Here is a 20,890-nt window from a genome sequence, read left to right as displayed (position 1 = left end):
TGGGAAGGAATTGTTCCCTTAGAGGGTGGTGAGGCCCTGGCACAGGTTACCCAGAGAAGCTGCGGCTGCCCCTGGATCCCTGGAAGTGTCCAAGGCCAGGCTGGATGAGGCTTGGAGCACCCTGGGTTACTGCAATGGTGTCTCTGCCCATAGCAGGGGATGGGACTGGATGGGCTTTAAGGTCCTTTCCAACCTAAACCTTTCCATGATTCTGTGGTTAAACTCACAGGCAGTATCTCCCAATCTCTTCTCACTACATAGTTTTTCTCTTAGGAATCTGGGTCAATGTTTTCTCCAAGCCTGGAAACAGATGGATACACCCTTGGGAAATGTCAGTGTTTCAATACTGAACAGTAATTTCCCCTTTTAAACTTATCAATGATTAAAACATTTCCCCTCTAGCACATCTTTTCCCATCAGTGAACTCAGACAAAATTCCTTTTCCCAGGCACAGCTAAGGGTCCTCCCCAGACAAGCAACCTCCCATCTCCCACCTCCAATCCACCACAGGACACATCTGCTTCCAGACCATCCTTCCATTTCTAATTTTTCATCCCCTCACTACCTCCCCACCTCAATCCTGAATTCCCCAAGCACTCTGTCTGTATAATTTATCTCAATCTGGCCAGCAAAAGACACAGAACTTTGCAGCTGAACCTGCCAGTGAGAAAAAGCCCCAGCCTGTGCTGCAGGCAGGCAGCCAGGCAGGCAAGTGTGCTCCGCAGGCACAGGGGAGCCCAGTGCTGATCCTGGGAGCTGCACCACATTCCAGCCCTAGGGGAAGACACAGCCAGGTCAGGAATCACACAGGGCACTGCAGAGAACAGCAGGGAGAGCCAGAGCTGTGGTTCACTGATGGGGTGTGGGATCTGAGACTCACCGTGACAGCTGAACTCAGAACTGCTTTAATTCTGCATTTCCCTGTTTTCCCTCACACTTGCAAACTTACACATGCCTGGCAACGTTCTTTATTTAAGCCTTCAGCAAGCCAAGTGCAAGGAGTCAAGTTGGCACTATGCAGGGAGAGAAAACAAGAGGGGGAACACTCCTCTGGGAGTTTAACTCCCTGGATTAGTGAGGATGCCCAGGAGCATCTCACACTGAGGGTGAGACTGCAGCAGCACTTAGATGGAGCTTACATTAAAACAGTCCTGCGACTTCATCAGATGCTGTAAGGTTTTTCCAGAGCATGCTTTGGACTTAGGTAACTTAGAAAAATGGCATCAAATGAAGCAGGTCACTGCCAATACACAGCCCAAAGCAGCGACCTCAATGTTTCACTTTTTTAGTGCAAATCTCTTCAAACTCAACAGCAGCATAAGATGCACCAGCTGAGGTAGCAGGCTGCAGAGGAAAAGAGAAACAAGTTCTAGTTTCTCACTTGTTTCAGATTTCAAGAATGCTCAGTAAACTGCTAAACCTAACCCTCCTTACTGGTGGAGAGGAAGGAAATAAGAAATGAGAAAATGTCATTCTGCAAGATGCTGGGTTCCTCTGAAGGTGCTCAATTCTTCCTTTGCACTATGTAGGGCAAATCCAAGATGGATTTAATGTCTTATGTTCTAAATTGAATAATGAAAGGAGAAAACAGGTGACTCTAGGAGGAAAACAGATGCAACACAGCTACAGGAAATCGGCAGCTCCTCAATAATTTTCTAGGCGAAGTGGCAAAACATAAAGAAAGGGGTAGAGAGCCCTACAAAGAAATACCACAAAACACAGAGGAGGAAAAGCAGCTTCTGTTGGTTTAAGCAGAATATTGGTAATCAATTCTGACCAGTTTGAAAAGCTGGGCTGCAGCTTTGCTTTGACGAAGCTCCCTAAACAAGTCCATACGCAGACAAGGCACAGCACAGAAGGATCTGGTTTCTCCTTACTTGGACTTGACTAACCTACACCAACACACATGAAATCAGTTCAGAGTAATGCTCTGCTGGATTTCAAGGCAAAACCACCAACCTTTTACCTAGGCAAGCTCGAAATCTCGTTAGTAACTTCCCCATCTTTGTACCTTGGGCACAGACTTGAAAGAATAAATTAAAGTTGAAGGCAAACAAAAAGGTAAATTTAAGCAGCAGCACAGAGAAAGTCTGTCATTCTTTGCACTGTTTAACATAACAAAGCATCTGAAGAAGCTCAGAAAGGAAGGGGAGAGGCCAACTTTCATTCCTAGATCCCAAGGATGCTGGGCAGCCCTTGTGTTCATGACAAAATTGAATCATGTCAGTCTAGCAGCCTAACAAAATACTTTTTTTCAAATGTCCCTGTGCAAATGCAGTCTAGCTTCAATTCTTTTTTTTTTTTTTCATTTTAAGCACAATATACAAAAGAAACTTGCCTCTGCCACCATGGGAAATTTGGGTTTTATTTTTATGAAGCAAATCTATCCTGCAACATGCACCAGTACTTACATGTTCTTCTTAAAGATGACAGCAGTGTTTAGGGGTCTCTCACCTGAGGTTGCATTTTGTTACTAAATCACTTGAAATCTCTATAACATTATTTTGGCAAATTTGTCTCAAATGGGGAGATACAAAATGAGTGTGCAATGCAAGAGTTTCCTGAGTGTGCAATGCAAGAGTCTCCTATTTTTGCTGCTTTGCAAAAAGCAGCATTTCATTAAAAGCAGTCTGGTAACAATAGCTGACAATTATCTGCCCAGTGGCTCCCCAGCAGAGAAATGACTGAAATTGGGGGTTGTTTTCTTAATGCTTTAGTCTGTAATTTAAAAGAGTTTCTTCATCAGCAGCTGAGAAATCTCTGCAGTGTGACATCAAACCACCACAGCCCACCCAGAGCAGAGCCACTCCTGATCCTGACTCACAGCCACTGAAACCAATTAAAGGCAAGATTTACCCAGTTCAGTGAGTTATGATCTCTGTATAAATATTTTATTTGTTCTACTATAAGTACTCCAGAGAATGAGGCCTCTGCTCCTGAGCTGCTCATCTGGGTCCGTCCTCTGGCCACAGCAGAAGTTTCCATGCCAGGATGAACACTCATGTGAGAGAGAAATGACCACAAACCCCTCCAAAGGTTCAACAGCCCTCCAACACCACCCCCCTCCCAAGCCTGCTCATCCCACTCCACAAACACACTGGATTCTCCCAGCACTGGATAACCTACCCTGCTGAAAATGACAGCTTCAATTTTCCTTTCATTTAAAGTGCACCCTAAGTCTGAAACACTGACTTTAAATACTAAACTTTGCTGGTTTTGCAGCATGTTCTGCAAATGTCCACTGGAAAATACAGCCCAAACACAAGAAAATGTGACTGCAGAACTAAAAATCAGCTCTTGACTACTGAAACTTCCTTTTTTTTTTTTACAGGGTAGAAAGAACATGTTCCCAGAGCAAGCCTTATTAGTTTGAATGTACTTAATTAATTCAACAATCAGCTTTGCCCAGGGCTGAAACTACAGCTGGGAGTTCAAAAGATACAAGGAAAAAAATGCAAACTGATCCACATGGATCGATTTAGTTTAGAAAATAGCAAACTACTGGGAATGCAATACTAAGCCTCTAAAAATACTGACACACAAAAAACTACTCACATCATATTTGTGCATATCCAATGTATACAATAATAAAGTGAATTTTGCTTTAATAAAACAAGTAGCTGACCACAGCCTTCCACCTGCATTTTTACTTAAGCTTTCCACAAAGGTACAGTCTGTCAGTTCGAGCTGTTGGACAGGACTTTAGGCTGAAATATTTGTTTTTAAACACCTTACACATTGGGAGTCTGTGGAAAAGATGACTGATGAAAAATAAAACAGGGCAAAAACAAGTTCAGCAACATGGAGATGATGAAGAAGCACCTTTTCAGTCTCCTAACACATGCACCAGGGACTCTCAAAGGATGGTGATCAGTGCCAAGCCAAAAGATAAAGCTGTAGCACAAACCCAGCGATACTCACACCTCTGCAAGCTTACCCAGCTCCAAGGAGCAGCAGCAGAGGGAACATGGGCTGTGCTTATTTGTTACCTGGGCAGAGTTAACTTCGCATGAGCTGGAGGGTGAATACAACGTGCAAGGCATTCAATTTGAGGAAATACCCAACGTGACTTCAAGGCAATTAATGCACCCTTAAAAACCGACCAAGATTCCCCGGCAGGAAATCTTAGCAGGAAGCTTCCCACCATCCAGCAAATGGGAGAAAAACTCTTCGCTGAGAGCTCTCATTAAGTCCTTGTGAATCTTCACAGGCAGTTCACCCCCAATTCACCTCACTGATACTGTTAAATACAATTTGCAAATTCAACACCCCAGGCAAATGGGATTTTTTCCCACTGAAAGGCCTTTTGGAAAGTCAGAGGGAGGACTTCTCCTCTTCCACAGGAAGAAGCTCCCCTAGGAGATGCCACCTGCTGAAGTACAATCAGTATTTAACTCGATCCATACTAAACAGAAGTTATTTATTGTTCCTACGACCCACCTGCTTACCCTTTGTCTCTGAACAGCAACAACTACATTTCAACCACCTGCTTGTTCTACTCACCTTCACCTAAAAAAGAAAAATCTCCACTTTTCTGCTAGGCAGGATATAAAGATCCCTGTAGAAATACTTAAATGACCCTTCTTAATGGGGAGATGGGGAAAAACCTAAACCAAAACCGTATATCTCACCTCAGAGCAAAATGCAAGTGGACTCTGCTCTTGAGAACACCTTTCTAAATGAAATTTGGCCATTGCAAGAAAAAAAAGAAAACCCAGAAAACTCACTAAAACAGCAGCCAGGTTGCTGTTAATGGGCAGGATGGTGCACATGAGTTACCTGAAGCACCAATTCCAAAGGAAAAATGCAGCAGAGGTGAACAAAATGGATACTTGAAGGCAGAGGAAAATTAGTGGCAAGGATTTACACACAGGGCAAGGGGAAATGAGACAAGTGGGAATAGGAATGGCACAGGTACAGGGTTGGAAGAAACTGAAAGGAAATTCAGTAATTCAAAAAATAGATATAACTATGGAACAATATAAAAGAACTTTATTCTTAGGTGTACTTATGAAATAAAAATTTAACTTAGCACCTATGGCAAATCTTGTAATTACTGTAATATGCTTCTTTTGAATTAGAATGACAGCAAACACTGAAAATAGAAAAAAGGTTCCTTTCTCATGAACTGCAGCTGCCAAGAGCATAGCCCTCAAAATAAAACTTTTGATCAAATGCTCAGCAGCACCCCAAAGCTTTGGAAGGGAGCTGCTGTCACCTTCCCAGCTAAAACACCACCTCAGAGGTATGCCAGGTGACATTTGGGCTCGTGAGTAACATGTGTTTGTGGTGTTTCAGTGTCACCTACCCAGAGAAATTGTGCCATTGTATTTTTATTTCATTTAGTTATAGCAATGTACCCACATGTTGGTTTAGTTATCCCTGTAGACAAGACCCTAAGTCACCTCCAGAACAGTGTCTGAGCCAGTGCCATGGCTGTTCCAGTAATGAGTACCTGACAGAGTACAAATAAATTTAATATTAATTAGGAAGGACAGACAGACCCCCTCCCTCAGTGCATCATGTGAGAAACGGATTTCTAGAAAATATTTAAAGTTTGATAGAAGATTCATATAGTGTGTATTTGTATGTACATTTTGAGATAAGAAATGTTGATTTAGAAATGTTATGGAATAGGATATTGTTGAGAGAGAAATACAATTAGAAATAAGTTTTAAAAGGTGGTTTTGTAAGAATATTAGGTACTTTAGAGAAACAGAACTATGAAAGATATTGTAGTAGGATTTATGAGAGGTAATTTTAGATTATTGATTTTAAGGTATTTATAGTAGAGTGGTAACAGCTGATAGGATAAGAAATGTTTATAGTGTATTGTAATTAAGAAATAGCTGGTTTTTGATTGTAATGGTGTGAATTATAACATTTGTATTGTTTTATTTCTTATATGTGACTGAAAATGGAATAAAAGTTTTTAAAATGCCAAAAAATCCCACTTCAGATCCCTCAGCCTTGAAGTCTGTACTCCTGGTTCTGTGCCTGACAGGATTGCTGAAGGGATGATGGACTGTCCACATCTTTTGAGATGCTTTGAACACTTTCATCAGTGACACAGATTGTTCAACACCAAACCAAGCTCTAAGCAAACCAAGCCAGGTCTGTTCACACCTGTGGCCATCTCTAAACCTACAGAGCTTAGTATTTTTTTCTTTTATTGGGAATTACTCTGCAAGGCCATGAAGTTATTTCATAAAGGCCCAAGCAGATTGGAGAGGATAACCATCATTAGTTTATCAGCCTGCTCTAGCTTCCCAAGCTGCAGCTCCCATGCCTGTGCTCCCGCTCTGCTCTTTCCCAAGCAGCGTGCTGAAATCAATATACTGGTTAATTTAATTACAGCTATTCAACACCCAGTAAGTGGCAGGGAAATTCTAAAGCATCACATTAGTTTCATGCTGTTGCTTCTGCTCCCAGCTCTCCGGAGCAGTCAGTGCAAATATGTGAGTTATCCGCTTGAAAGAAGGACAAAGGCAGCGATGGAAGAGGAATAATGCCTTTGAAGCCTCTGCCATCGAGCCCTTTGTGCCACCACAAGGCATTTGCAGAGAGTGTTAGCATTCATCCCGACATGGGAGCTGCTGGTGCTGCTGCCATTCTGGGGGAAAAAGGGAAAAGAGCTCAATTCAACAGGCACAACTCATTAAATGCACTTCAGCCTGTACTCCCTGCTCTCATGGCTGAGACCTCGAGTACGATTCAATCCTGCACACTAAAAAGTACAGAGGAGTAACTCTGACTCCACTGCAAGGAAAGTAGGAGCCTCCATGATATTCCAGTCTGGAGAGTTTCAGGTAGGAATTAGTCATCAAGTCATTTCACTAGAGCTCAGCACAACCGTGAATCAACACATTTGGAATTTGTCTCATTAATTCAGCTTTTCCAGTATCCAAACACAACTGTGAATAGCAGAAGGGGAGGAGAAAAAACACGAGGTTTCAGGCTTTAAAATACCCAGAGTGTACAGTACAGCTGCCTCCACAGCTCCCACTCCCAGGAAAACACCACCCTGGGATTTTCTGTGCCTGTGAACATGATCCCTATCTCCTTTATTTCCCTCTGCGCAGGTGGTGTTTAGGAGCAGTTTCGGTCCCTGCCTTCCTCTCAGTATCCTGAGCCTTTCTTGCTGGCTTTTCTCATGCATGCAGGGAGCTGTGCCTCCATTTCCTCTCTTTCGTTTCCATTCTGTCTGTGCACTGGAGGGAGAAAGAGACCAAACAATCAGCAGTGATAAATAGGATACTGCCAAACAGAATGCAGGTGTAAAGTCACAGGAGTGAGGAATGCAGCTTCGGGAATTTTTCCCCTCATCACCACCAGGACAGCCTTCAGAGGTCAGGTTTCTTCCAAGTCCCTGACACACAAATGTTACAAGAGCCACAAACATTTATCACTAGACAGACCTTGGCCTCTGGGGAGCTGAAATGGCTGTTTCCTCCCAGGCCTGAGCACAGACAGAGCTGCACGAGGCAGCCCAGCTGCGCTCCACCCTTGCAGTCCCGCCTGAACACGGATTTCCAGAAGGAAAGCGCCTTCTCCAGGCAGGATTCAGAGAGAGCCCCCAGCACTGTAAATCCCAACATATCGGCTGATGTGGTAAAGCAGGATTCAAAAATCAACCACCCACCTCAGCAATGCTGAGCAGATCAACACACACAAGGCCTGAAGTTTATTTCAGACTTCTGCCTTAGTGGCATCACAGAATATGGTTTCAAAGCAATCCTAATCCAGGCCAGAGGCTGCCTATTCTAGGAGGAAGGCCTTCCTTCCACGGGCTATTTCAAGCTTCTAGAAGCTTGTTCTTCTGCAGGTTTGCAAGCTTTACCAATATTGCAGTGGATTATACAATTTCACACATTCCCCAAAAACATGGCACTGTTATTAGAAGTGTGCAAGCTAAAGGGGAGGTAACAGAATGGAAAGGGACAGAGGAGCCCCAACTGCAGCTGGTTCTCAAAAGCCTCAATATGGACGTGAACCATGGCACTGGGTGAATCAGACAGACAGACAGACACCCAGGCACAGTGGGAGGCTCCAGAAGGAACACAGGTAAATCAGACAGACAGACAGACATCCAGGCACAGTGAGAGGCTCCAGAAGGAACACAGGTAAATCAGACAGACAGACACCCAGGCACAATGGGAGGCTCCAGAAGGAACACAGGTAAATCAGACAGACAGACAGACATCCAGGCACAGTGAGAGGCTCCAGAAGGAACACAGGCTGCTGCAGGGAACTTGTCACAACCTGTTGCTGCTGCACAGCCCTGAACATCTGCCTGTCCCCAGCCCCAGCCCCAGAGCAGGCTGGGTACAACCCACCTGCAGTCCCAAACCCACCGTACTGCACACCCATCACAGACTGTCAGTGGGCTAAAGGGCTTTACAGAGCAAGGTAACAGAATTATTATCCTAAAACCAGCACCTGCTTCACTGGATATATGAGAACATTTTCAGCAGTTCAGTTTTGTTTCAGTGTGTGGTGTCTGCCAGGATCAGAAGTACACTTTCCATCCAGGTGTGCACCTATGTAAATCTTCCCTTTCTACTGGTGCCATGAAGAGGGATTTTGTACTCCTGCAAAGACAGGCATGTGGAACACTGAAAAAGTACAGCCTGCAAAAAGCTTCTGTTCTTCAAAGCCAAGCACTTAAAAGCTATGAAATTGAAGATTTCAGAACACATATTAAGAGAACCTGACCTTGAACTGTAACTCTTGTACCACACACACATCTGCTTCTAAACCTTGGGGTACTCAAACATCTGCTCTTGGGGGACATCTCCTTCATCCTCTGCAACCTTAGAGGTTCTTTGCTTCATTTTTTCCAGTACCTGTGAGTTTTCTCCCACCTCCCATGGAAAATGATCTTAGGTACTGCTAAGAACCCTCACTGAGAGCACAGCACTGGCTGGCTGGCAGTGCTTCAGGCTGTGATTCTCTCCAAGGCAGGCTGAGTGGGATTTTAACAAGGCCCTGAAGCTTTTCAAGAATCATAAACAACACACACTTTCAGCTCCCTTTCATAACAATCAGGCAACAAAGGAACAAGAGGATTTCCAGCCACTACAGATGCTGTGCAAGCACCATAAAGCACTTTTCATGGGAACTCCCGTCTGTGACCAACTCCCCAAAACAATGACATCAACAAAGATGTTTCACAGTATAAAATGAAGACAACTATCATCTGCTGCAATAAGATGATGCTTAGACTCCATTTCTAACATACAACATTGCATTTGGCCTGTAATTTCCCAGGACTCAGCTCAGCCCTGGTGAGGTCACACCTGGAGCACTGGGGTTCCCAAGAGAAGAGCCACAGAGCTACAAGAGAGGGTTCAGTGAAGGACCACAAAGAGGATTAAAGGAACTGCAACACCTCTACCATGAGAAGACACTGAGAAAGCTGTGGAGAGGGGGCTCAGGGGGATCTCATCAATGTATATAAATATACATAGGTGTGTGCAGAGAGGATGGAAGCAGGTTCTTCCCACCAGTGCCCAGTGAGAAGATCCAAACATCAGGCACAAATTGAAACATAGGAGGGTCTGTCTGAGCAGTAAGAAAAATTCATACAGGGAGGGTGACTGAGCACTGGCACAGGCTGCCCAGGGAGGTGGTGAAGTCTCCATCCTCCGAGACGTTCAGAAGCTCCTGGATGTGGTGCTGGACAAGCAGCTCTGGGTGGCCCAGTTTGGGCAAGGGATGGGACCAGTTTGGGCAAGGGGTGGGACCAGATGACCTCCAGAGGTTCCTGCCAACCTCAACCACCCTGTGAGTCACCACCTCAATTTACAAACCAAACAAACAACCCTCTGCTGTAATAGATTTTGCATCGATGTTGCATCTTGCAGCCAGACAACTCATTTTAGTAAACTGCACAATGGCTTTTAATGAAATTCTAGAACACGTAAGTACAAGTCACATAAGTGAAATTCATTTAACTCTGTCATTGAGTGAGTGCAAATATAAAACTAACAACAGACAGCATTCAGTAATTGCTCAGAAGAAACTAGGCCAGAGAACACTAAATTTGGAAACTCAATGTAAACATTGTAGGACTTCTGACTCTAATATCCCCCTGCAATTCTAATTTAGCCCCCCATATACCTGCATTATGATAGCCCTTAGTTACACAATAATGTGGTGGTATTTTCCCCCCATGGGACTAAATCTCAGGTAACATCCAGACCAGACTCCTACAAAGATCCAGAGCCATGTGACAGGAGGGCTATCCACAAGACCAATTTCACAGCTGAAAGGCACTTAGTCTCCAAAAAAACCTCTGCAGGGCCAGAAAGGGTTGTCCTCACTGCTTAAGCACCTTACTGTTGCCATGAATGCTGCAAAAGAACAGCATGCAATGCCAGGAGAGCTGCTTAAGCCAAGTTTTCACAGGCAGCTATTTATTCTGGTCCTCAGAATCAGAGGGTACAACCTGTGAGGCTGAGCTCAGAACTGCTGGGAACTCACAATCAAGGTCTAAGAGATACACCAGGAATGCACAAAGTGCCAAATAACACAGACTAGATCCAATCCTTAATTATTAAAGTGAGCTATCCAATAATAATGAGTATTTTCTACCTTATTCTCTAAACCTTAGATTGGTACCTGCAAAACAGGGATGTACCAGCCTTCACATCCCAGGACCCTGTGAAAAGCAGAACAATGGAGCATTTCAACATAAGGCAAACAGCACATTCTGACTTCATGGGAAAACTGCAATGAAAGTCACTAAATCAAGTAGAGACCTCCTACTGAGTAACTCATCACTAACTCCACACCACCTGCATGTTCAGCACCACAGGGTGGTCACTGGAAAGAGAGACAGGATCAGGTGGTGTTTTCACACCTGTTCAGTCACTACATAAAACTAACAAAACTTTCTTCAGGTCTAAGCACAGGCCCAAAAAAGGTTCTCCAGATGAACCAGCTCTAAAAAGCTACAGATGATGGTGCTAAGAGAGTTCACAGACACCCCTAAAATGGTTGTGGTGCTCTGGATGTCTCTCCCCAAAAAGCAGCACCTCCCTTCCTCCTCCCCAACTCCCCCTCACCCTGTACCTCACCACTGCTCTCACCCTGACACCTCTGCCTCCTGCTGCCATCGCTGGAGTCACCTCAGCCAAGTCCCCTCAGCTAACTCCTTCCTACTCCATCCCCTCTAGTGCTGAATCCTGCCTGGTGTAAGCGGAATCTGACACATTCAACTATGTGAAAACCACAGATTATTTTTCCCAAAGGCTTGTAGTCTGGATGGCTGGGGATATTTTCCATGGGAATGGCAAGAGATATTTCTGACAGAGACACCATATGCCTGCCATATAGCAAGTCCTGCTTTCAGACCCTGAGAACTCCACAGTGTTTCGAAATAAAAATCCACCTCACACAACAAGACAAGCCAGCTTCCTCTAGTTTTCTTCTACACAAAGTCCTGAAGACTACAAAACAATTCCTCCTAAGGCAGACACATGGTCAGAATTCCACAGCCCAATGGTGGAAATCTGGCGTGAGCACACAGGAAAGGAACAGGCAGTTTTCACTGTAAATCACTGTATCTGTCCTTCGTCCGTGCCACAAAGAACAGCAGCCACAAATAATCTGCAGCAAGTTCCTATTTCACTTCCAAGAGCCACAGCCTGATTAAAACACAACCCATGGTTCTGCAAGACACCAAACCCCGGGGTTGGGGAAAGCAGCAGCACCAGACACTCCACTGAACCGTGTCAGCCTGGCTGATGGAGAGACCACATGGGGATGTGGCCCCACAGAGTTTCCACCAGACCCTGGGATGCTCCAGCTCTGCATCACTGTCTGTGACCGATTCAGCAGCCACATGTGGGTTTACATTTACTCCTAATCAAATTTGTCACCTAAAGATGTACAGGGGTCATATTTAGAAGCATGAAAACAGCATAGACTGCAGTAACTGTAGTAATTCCATGTAACAGTTGGGTTTATGAGCAGAAAATCTGAGAGTTTCTGTTCAGCCACAGCAAGACAGTAGCAGACACGAGATTGTTTAGAGACAAAAGGTGAAAGAATCCAGTTTCTATTAGCAGCCTCAGTGAACTTAACACTTCACTTCACAAGCAACCTCATTTTGCTATCCCCCGTGACTGACTATCCCAGCATCTGCTGACCCACAGCTTTTCTCAGGGAAGTTCCAGAAGCTGAAACCCCTCACTGCCCTTTGCAAGTTCACACATCAGTATGAGACCTTAAACCATGAACTTGATTGTATGTAAATCCCAATCAGACACTACAAAATGGAACATATGAAAAGCTGGCTTTGTTTTCAGAATCGTGAACACCTGGAACAAAACTGTCTGTCCCTCAGGATTTTCTTCTGCCAAAAGAAGTTATTGATAAATTGGTGTACGTCTAAATGCCTCCTTAAACCACACCTCACCTACAGCCAACAGCACGTGTAGAGATACCCCTAAAATTAAATCTGCTCATGCCAACAACACAATTTAGATCGTGGAAGTTTAGTTTGCAACAGATTTCCAGTGATCGGAACCTCACTAACTGAAGGAAGTCCCAGTTTACCTCCACATTAGATTCCAATTTATCCAAGTCTCTGGGGTCACAGAGGCAGAATAGATCATTCATGTCAGATACTAAAAGTGATATAAACCAGTCACAGAGTAGTAAATTATTTCAGCCATGTAGTAATAGACACCCATAACGGAGGCTAGAGAAAGAAATTCAGCTTAAAAAACAGTAACAGCACATCTTGCCTCCTCAGTTGCTACTTCATGATGAGCAATTACGCCAGTGGGCCACAGAAGCCTGAACAAATCCAACTAACAGAGATTTCAGGCACTAGACAGGGGAGAGCTCAAACCTTACCATTCACTACTCCAAGATTAACTACTTATTCAGAATCCCAGCTCAGCAGCAAGCCAGACATTTTCACCCTCTATATGTACCAGAGCATCTGGCAGCAAGCACGTGCCATGTACAAATGACAACAGCAGGACACTGATCACCAGGGCAAACCATGAGGGAAAAATGTTTACAGTGTTCTTCAGTCCCCAGATCCCCTGACTCGGGTCAGCTGTGTGCTCACAGAGTGCAAATTAACTGGAGATATTTTTATTTTGTCCATTTGACGCAAATAAAGTCTTGCACTGCCTGTTTTCCGGCTTGCAGAGATACAGGGCACTTGGGAAAAACAAATCACCGGGGACACCAACAGATTTGTTTTGAGACTCCAGCCACCAACTCTAAACAAGAGCTTATGGAAGGCAAAGCCTACAGAAAACAAATCTTTGTTTAAGTCAGGCTCTCCAAGCACAGAACTCCTGTGAAAGCCTTCCACAGCGGGCCAGATGGGGGACTTCAGGAACTGCCTCCAAGTCCTTGCGCAGCAATTGTCAGCCTGCCTAGAAATTAAGATTCCTTTCACACACACACACCCAATTATTGCCAGGTCTCCTCTCTGCCCTCTGCATGTCGCTTGCCTGGCTAATTAAATCATGGGCCTGAGTTCACCTCTTCCAGGGCTTACCCTGCTCCCACAGGACACCATCCCCAGTTGCTCCAATCTGGGGAGCCCCCCACCATAAGGGTGAAGCCTTTTCTTCCCCTAAACACACAAACACAAAGCAGCACAGAGACCCCTTTGACTCGTCTGTTGTCACCAGGACCCCAGTCCTACAAAACCCACAGATCCCTGGGATCACCCATCCTCACCCCAGTCCCATAGTTCTCCAGCCCCTCCTGAGCTCCAGGTCCTTCATCCCCACTCACAACCCTTTCCATCCTTCTCTGCCCCCCCAAATCTGCGTCCCACAGACATCCCCGTCCCCTGGACCCCCCAGCAAAGCCCTGGTCCTGCTGACACCCACCATCCCCACCCCAGGGCCTGAGCCCCCCACCCTCTCGAGCCCCAGCTCCTTCATCCCCGCTCGCAGCCATTCCCACAGAACCCACACAGATCTCTGCATTCACCCATTCCCTTCCCAGACCCACAGACCCCCATCCTTTCATGAACTCGAGATCCTTCATCCCCACTCACAGCCTCTCCTCCCTCCCCAGCATCCGAGATCTGTTTCCCTCCCAACATTCCCACAGACACCCCAATTCCCCCCGGATCCCACAGCCACCTCCGGTCCTGCTAACGCCCATCATTCCCAGACCAGTCTCACAGCTCCCCATCCTTTACAGCCCCCCAAACTTCCACCCCGGCCCGCAGAACTCCCCTGAGCCCCTCCCGAGCGGCCGGACTCCCCCCGCTTCAGCCCCGCGCCGGCCCCGGGCCCCGGGGCGCACTCACCGATCAGCTGCCGCACCTCCTCCTCGCTCAGGTAGATGCTGAGGCTGGGCCCGGGGCCGCTGGGCGGCCAGTCCGGGGCATGCGGGCCGAGGCCGGGCTGGCCCTGCACGCCGGCGGGCAGCATCAGCAGCAGCAGCAGTGGCGGCGGCAGGAGGCGGAGGAGATGGCGGCGCGGGCCCCGCACCCGCCGGCCCCGCCGCGGCCCCGCGCCCGCCTCCCCCGCCGCCTCACGGGGCCGGCCCCGCCGCCCCCCGCCGGGCTCCCGGCGCCGCGGCACCATCGCTCCGCGGGGGACGGAGGGACGGACGCAGGGCCGGGGGAAGCGGGCGGGACCCCCCGCCCCGCCGGACCCTCGCACGGCGCGGCCGCCGCCAGGCCCCGCCCCGCGCAGCGCCGCTCCCGCCGCCGCGGGCGGCCCCTGAGCGCGGGCGGGAGGGGCGGGATCCCCCTCACGGCTCTTCCCGCCTCTTCCCGCATCCCGCCCGGCGCCGGGAGGAAGAGGAGGAGGGACGGAGAGCATCCCCGCTCTCTGCGTAGTGCCCGTCACGGAATGACAAAATCACTGAGGTCGGAGAAGACTTCGAAGACCATCGGGTCCAAGCTGTGACCGATCCCCACCGTGTCACCCAGCCCAGAGCACCGAGTGCCACGTCCAGGCCTTCCTTGGACACCTCCAGGGATGGGGACTCCAGATCTCCCTGGGCAGCCCCTGCCAATGCCTGGGCACCCGTTCCATGATGCCCAATATGAACCTGCCCTGGCACAGCTTGGGGCCGTTCCTTCTCTGTGGCATTCACATTCTCTGGAAAAATCCCTTCGCCCAGGATTTTTCTCTTGGGAAGCTGAGAAGCCTCAGAGAAAAGGGAAACAATTCTTATCTCATTTGCTTCTCCTGTGTTTTGCTCCTTTGGAATGTGTTTGGAGATTGTTTACCCACAGGTGATTGTTTCATTGGATTTTAGTGTGAGTTGTTCTCATTCATTGGCCAATCAGTGCCAAGCTGTGTCGGGACTCTGGAAAGGGTCATGAGTTTTTATTATTAGCTTTTTAGCATTCTGTAAGTATCCTTTCTGAATTCTTTAGTATAGTTTAGTATATTATTCTTTAATCTATTATAGTATCATAAAATAATAAATTAGCCTTCTAAGAACATGGAGTCAGATTCATCGTTCCTTCCTTCATCGGGGCACCGCACAAATACAATACTTCTCATCCTGTCCCTGTTCCCTGGGAGCAGAGCCTGACCCCCCCCAGCTGTCCCCTCCTGTCAGGGAGTTGTGCAGAGCCACAAGGTGTCCCCTGAGCCTCCTTTTCTCCAGGCTGAGCCCCTTTCCCAGCTCCCTCAGCCGCTCCTGGTACTCCAGACCCTTCCCCATCTCCATTTCCTTCTCTGGACATGCTCCAGCCCCTCGATGTCCTTCTTGTCATGAGGGCCAGAACTGGACAGAGCACATGAGGGGCCTCACAGTGCCCAGTCATTGTCACTGCGCTGGTCCTGCTGGACCCATTGGCCTCTTGCCCACATGGGCACACCTGGGCTGGTGTCCAGCCACTGTTGACCAGCATCTCCAAAGTCTTGGCCAGGTCCTTTATGGCATCTGACCCCAATCCTCCATCAGTGGGATCCACCCACTGAATCACCTCATGCTCACCCTGAGACCCTGCACATCCCCTTGTTCCCACTTAGCTGTGGTTGACTCCATCCCCAAATCCTTACAGCCTGCCCCAGCCATCCATCCAGGATGGGCCAGGGGATCACGGCCATGAATGGAAATGCTCTGCCAAAATATCCCCCAAAAAAGATAATCCCACAGTGACAGACTGTGGGATGCCTGGTGCCCACCAAAGCTGCTCCATCAGCTGGACAGGGGAGAGAAAATATAATGCTCCTAAGTTGAGATAAAAACAGGAAGAGACCACTCAGCAATTACTGTCAGGGGTAAAACAGGAGGGAAGTTTGAGGAAATTTGTGGAATTTACTACCAGATTTGTAGGATAATGAGAAGTCTGTTTTGGAGCCGGCTGACATCAACTCCATCAGACACAGGGGAAGTTTCTGGCAGCTTCTCAAAGAAACCACTCCTATAGCTCCCCCACTACCCAAAACCCAGCACACTGCTCAGAAGCTTTCCCAGTCAGAAATACTGCTGGAATACCAGTGTTTTAGTTAAAGAGAATTTCCTTTTTTGGTAATTTTTTTAAAACAAAAAATTAAGGTTTTTTTAAATGCACTGTTTATAAGTATATAAAACATACTGATGTTATATTTAATGTTTTAATCTGCTTTTTTATCTTAGGGTCCTTTCAGAGCTAAGAAGCAGCAGCATTTCATTTCACTGTAACAAAGGGCCTTTGGCCCACAGAGGATGGGGATTTCAGCTCCAGCCAAGCCATTGCTGCCTGTAACGATCCTGAAGTAAAATCCAAACTGTAAACACACCTCCTGTTCTGTTACAGTATGGAATGCCAGCAGCAGGGCTGCTTGACAGCTGATATATTTTAAAAGAATGCAATAATAATCAAGTCCAAAGATGCAAACAACATTAAATTCCAGTGTGAGGCTTTGAATCTCCTATACAAACATTCCTGACCTTTTCCCAAAATCCTCTGCTGTGCAGTATTTCAAAAGTAAGGATTTCTGTGGCAGTTTGGTGCAAAACCCTTTTTCAAGGTGTCCACCTTTCCCCTGAAACACAAAACCTTTGTTCCAATTGGCTTAAGAGGGGGATTTTGTTTTTCTGAGCTGGCTGCTGACCTAAACACACCTTGTTCCTCATTTTTCAAGGCTGAAGAGCCACCTGCATTGTCACCTTCCTACCTGCTGTCACACCTGGCTGCTCTCCAGCTCCTCTGGAATCCCTAGAGCAGTGACAGCTTTGTTCTTAGCAAATCCATCTCTGGGAGCTGCCTGCTTGGTTGAGATTTTCAGCAGAAGCATCACAATATTCACTTATGATCATTAAATTCCTTATTGTCTTTAAATTCTGCGTTCCCTCCTGACCTGCCAGGAGGAATTTTTTCCTGTGGGACACTGTGACAGGAGGACACTGCAGGCTAATTTGCCACAGCAGGGTTTAATCACTGAGTCTTTTGGCTCATAATCATAAGAGTGGAAAGCGTGTCGGAAGTTCTGCTCTTCTAATCACTGACGTGAAAAAGGAGAAATTGCTCACACTCCTCCCCACAATACCCATCACTTATTTAAACAGTGTGAGGTGTAAAAAAAATAAAATACCAAACTGGGATGGAGCTGGCAATTACATGCAGGCCTGTAGTTAGGGGATGTGGCCCAGGCTGCAGAGCCCTCCACACCACAGCTTCTCCACAGGCCATTTCCTCAGCCTGGAAGCAAGGCGCCTGGGCATCTGTGTTTATTTGCCCTGCAGATGTAGCCTAAATCCCAGACTCGGTGTGGTTTCTGATGCACCTCACTTAGGGACTCGCGGACAGACGGACAGACAACGTGTGGTATCTGATGTGATCAAAACCAAGACTGAGGCTCACCAGCCAGAAACCAAACAAAAGTTTGATGCCCTTTTCTGGTGACATTGGCAGGCGGCTTATATGGGAAGGCACTGACAGAGTGTTGGCATGGACTTATCTCTTGGAGGGACCCCTGCTTCACTCACAGTGAGCGTGAAGGAACAGCAGAAATTGCTGCTGCTCTCTGGAGGCTGGACGAGCCCAGAGAGGTTGAAAACGTGGTGTAGGCACCAGGCAGGAGACAAACAGTTCTTTTTATCTGTGAGTTTGTGAAAGAGTCGGAAGAAGAGACAGAAAAACACGGACACTCCTCAGCTGTAACAGCCTGTAATGGTGGCAGGACCCACAGGAACCCCATCATGGGGGTCCTTTTTTCATTTTCCACTGTGCCCCATTTTTCCCAAAATTATTTCTGGCCTGTCCTTCTTCATGAGGACCAAAGGGACAATATTCATGCAACCACCATGGATAACAAACATGACTTTAACCTTAACCTCAGCCACCCCTGCCTTGGGCATAAGGACACGATATTCAGCACAAATGTGACGTTCAGCAGAAGGGCCCGTGCGGGGTTATTTCCCTGCATTTCTTTTCAGTGAGTATGTAACTTTGCCTCCTGGAAGCCACTGGCTGATTTTAACAAAAGGTCACCAAAACCACATAAACCAAACACAAATAAACACATTCTTGGGCTGCAGCTGCCAGCCTGTGCACGGCCGCTCACGGGGCTACAGGCCTGGCTGGGCCCCCCTTGCCCATGAAGCCAATTGCTTGCTGGGCTCTGATGTTGTAATTAAAATGCAGGCTGCAAGGATAATTGGGGGTATTAGAAACCAAATGAAGGTTTCATGGATGTCAAGAAACATCTCATTGGAAAAAGGTGAAAAATGCAATTCACAGGCCAGCTCAAACACTGAAGATCTTGTGTTGATTTTTTTTGGCTGCACAGACTATTTTTGGCAGGATCGAGTTCACGGTCTTTCAAAACCATTCTGGGGAAGATTATATTGCAAGAGGATACACAAAGTCTGTCCATGGCAAGCTGCTAGCAATAGCTGTGAACTCACAGCACTCACATGGAAAAGTTTTGCTTGGATAGACGCTGGGATGCCTCACTGCATGTGCTCCCAGCCTGATTGTATCAGCATTTACCACCGCCGTGTCCCGAGAGGCACAGAGGAGCTGGGATTCATTTCTGCATGTAAAACAAATCTGTAAAAGCAAATAGCTGACAATTAATGGCACTGATAGGAATTTGATACATGAGGGCCTCGTGGAAGACACATGATATAGGGATGTTTATGTGGGTGCTGGAAGGTGGGAGACAGGGCTTAGGGAATGGCTGCTCCCTGTCCAGACTCGCTCACACATGCTGCTGCAAAGGGGGTTGGCTTTTCCCACCTCCTCTTTGTGATTGTAAGTCACTGTGCAGCATTCCCTGGGGAGGAGAGCTGGCCCCTTCACACAGACACAGGAATGAAGTCCTGCTGCCTCTTCCAATCAGTCTTCCAACATTTTCCCCTTCAAACAGCTTCTCTCCTTTACGAGTACCAGGTGACCTCAGTGCTTGGATGGCTTCCAACTCAATTGCACCTTGGTTCTGTTGCCCAGGAATCTTCAGCTCATCATTGCTCAAGGACCCCTGCCTGCAAGGCTTCTCTGCAGAAATGCTCTGGAGCTTTGGCTTTGCTTGTGGATGAGCATTAGAAATGGGCAAGAGGGGCTTCAGATTTAGGAATGCTAGGAAAAGATGGCACAGCTGAGATTGTGCAAGCAGCAGGCTTCCTAAGCTATTTAGTAATAATTGACCTCTTCATTATTTAGTATTCCCCTTTATTTAGTATTTATCTGCCCCTTTCCATGGGCAAAGATGCATCCATCAGCTCCGAGTAGGGATAAACCTATTCATTTGCTCTGCTTCATTTCCTGGCATTTCCTGAGGAGTTGCCCTCTTCTGTCTTTCCCAGAGCATGGTGCCCCAGGATTTCCAGTTCTCCTTGCTCATCAGGGTGGAACAAACTGGCAGCTTGCTGCTCGTTTTCTCCCACATCCCTGAATTTGCCATGCCTTTTCCCAAAGCAGGAGGAGAACTGAGAATGAGGGAATGGACAACATATTGAGTAATATAAATAGACAGATGGCTTCACTCAAATCAGCACTGACCCATGGAGTCTTCCAGGGGAGGGAAGAGCTGAAATTTCAGAGTTTAAAACATCCAGACCTTCTCACAAACTCCTTTTGTCCCGTTACATCAACTATAAACAGGCAGCACTGTTGGGAAGACTGGTGCCCCCTGTTTCTTGAATAGCACTGAAGGAAAGATAAAAGCCTTCAGACTTCCAACCTGCTCCCCTTTGCACCAGATTTCTATTTTTCCTTTCTTTATTTCCTAATTGTGCTCTCAGGTGAATAAAGCTGCCCTGGAGAAGGAAGAGCTGTCTGCTCCATTGCTGCAGTCAGACTGCTCGGGCTGGGGTACACAGAGAGGAAAAGTCACACAGCAGCAGAGGGAAATGTGTGTACAAGTTCCTGGAAATGTAGCATTTAATGGCAAAAACATCCTGGGAACATGAAGCTGGCTGGAGCTGCTGTGGCATGAAGCAAGGGAGGCTGGGGGAGAGCAGAGCCTCAGACTAGGGTTTCAGCATGTGGTTGGGAAGGCACATGCCATTTCTGTGTTTGCCGTATAAGGGGAGTGTGCATGCCATGATATTGCTAAATATGAAATAAATTGTTTGAGTTTGGGGGCTGGCTGTGTCACCTCTTCCCTCCCCAGGACACCCAGGGTTGCTGGCTGATGTTTGTGTGTCATTGGGAGCCTTTTCCTTGCTTTCCTTTCCTTCCTTTCCCCAGGATTTGGGGCCATGGGTGTTGCACAACAAGGCTTATATGCTGTTAAAGTTTGTTCTGCACTTGATCAGAGCTTGATTCTCAGGTGAGAGTTGGTATCAGGACAGAAAATTACAGATCAAACCATTTTCAATGGAAAAATGAGGGAAAATTGAATATCTGTCAGAGGGAGAAGGAAAGCAGACACCTGAACCTGCTCCTGCTTGGTCTTTTGTTGGCTTTTCAGTGCAAATGATCCTTCAAAATTCGTCTCCGGGGGTT

General features: G+C 46.9%; 1 protein-coding gene across 2 annotated transcripts in view; it reads right to left on the bottom strand.

Moving 5' to 3' along the window:
* Positions 1-14,493, bottom strand: part of RYK (receptor like tyrosine kinase) — a 55,672-nt gene extending 41,179 nt beyond the window's left edge. For both annotated transcript variants that reach the window (XM_030954372.1, XM_030954371.1), the window contains exon 1: positions 14,297-14,493. In XM_030954372.1, coding sequence (XP_030810232.1) covers positions 14,297-14,420 — 124 coding nt within the window. In that variant the 5' untranslated portion in view covers positions 14,421-14,493. The remainder of the gene's footprint in view (positions 1-14,296) is intronic.
* Between the last annotated feature and the right edge of the window lie 6,397 nt (positions 14,494-20,890).

The sequence above is a fragment of the Camarhynchus parvulus genome, chromosome 9, assembly GCF_901933205.1.
Source record: "Camarhynchus parvulus chromosome 9, STF_HiC, whole genome shotgun sequence".
NCBI lineage: Eukaryota > Metazoa > Chordata > Aves > Passeriformes > Thraupidae > Camarhynchus > Camarhynchus parvulus.
This window is presented reverse-complemented; position numbering and strand designations above follow the sequence as displayed.